Source organism: Penaeus monodon, chromosome 27, assembly GCF_015228065.2.
Source record: "Penaeus monodon isolate SGIC_2016 chromosome 27, NSTDA_Pmon_1, whole genome shotgun sequence".
NCBI lineage: Eukaryota > Metazoa > Arthropoda > Malacostraca > Decapoda > Penaeidae > Penaeus > Penaeus monodon.
This window is the reverse complement of record NC_051412.1, coordinates 29,661,804-29,662,222: the sequence shown is the minus strand read 5'-3', so window position 1 is coordinate 29,662,222 and position 419 is coordinate 29,661,804. Positions and strand designations below refer to the sequence as shown.

The window sequence follows — 419 nt, the reverse complement described above, 5'->3', positions numbered from 1 at the left end:
TTTTTTTTTTAAGTATTAAAATGAAAAAATATTCGAATTTCATGAATAATAAACCAGTGGAAATGGATGACTCACCTCCGTCATCTGCCTGGAAGCCAAAGCCTGGCCAGGCGGAGGCCACAGCAACGAGGCCAAGAAGCACCAAGACCTTCATGTTGACGGTGAACAGGGACGGGATGCAAGGGCTTTTATATGCTCCCGGGAACCAGGGTGCGCGGCTTTATCAATTCTATTATCTGCACCAATTTTATCATCTACATCTACGTGGCAACATTATGAAAAAAGGGTCTGTTTCTGGGACCAAACTTATACCTCCTGGAAATATTTACTTTGTCTATTAACGGTTGCACACATGTCAAGAATTCTGAACAGAAAAAATACCATATGTGTACGAATGTAAGCCACTAATTTCTCATTCC

The 419-nt window shown here is 41.3% G+C and overlaps 1 protein-coding gene across 1 annotated transcript in view; it reads right to left on the bottom strand.

The window, feature by feature from the left end:
• The window catches only part of LOC119590761 (hemocyanin C chain-like), a 4,802-nt gene extending 4,601 nt beyond the window's left edge, over positions 1-201 (bottom strand). The window contains exon 1 of the mRNA XM_037939472.1: positions 76-201. Coding sequence (XP_037795400.1) covers positions 76-154 — 79 coding nt within the window. The 5' untranslated portion in view covers positions 155-201. The remainder of the gene's footprint in view (positions 1-75) is intronic.
• Between the last annotated feature and the right edge of the window lie 218 nt (positions 202-419).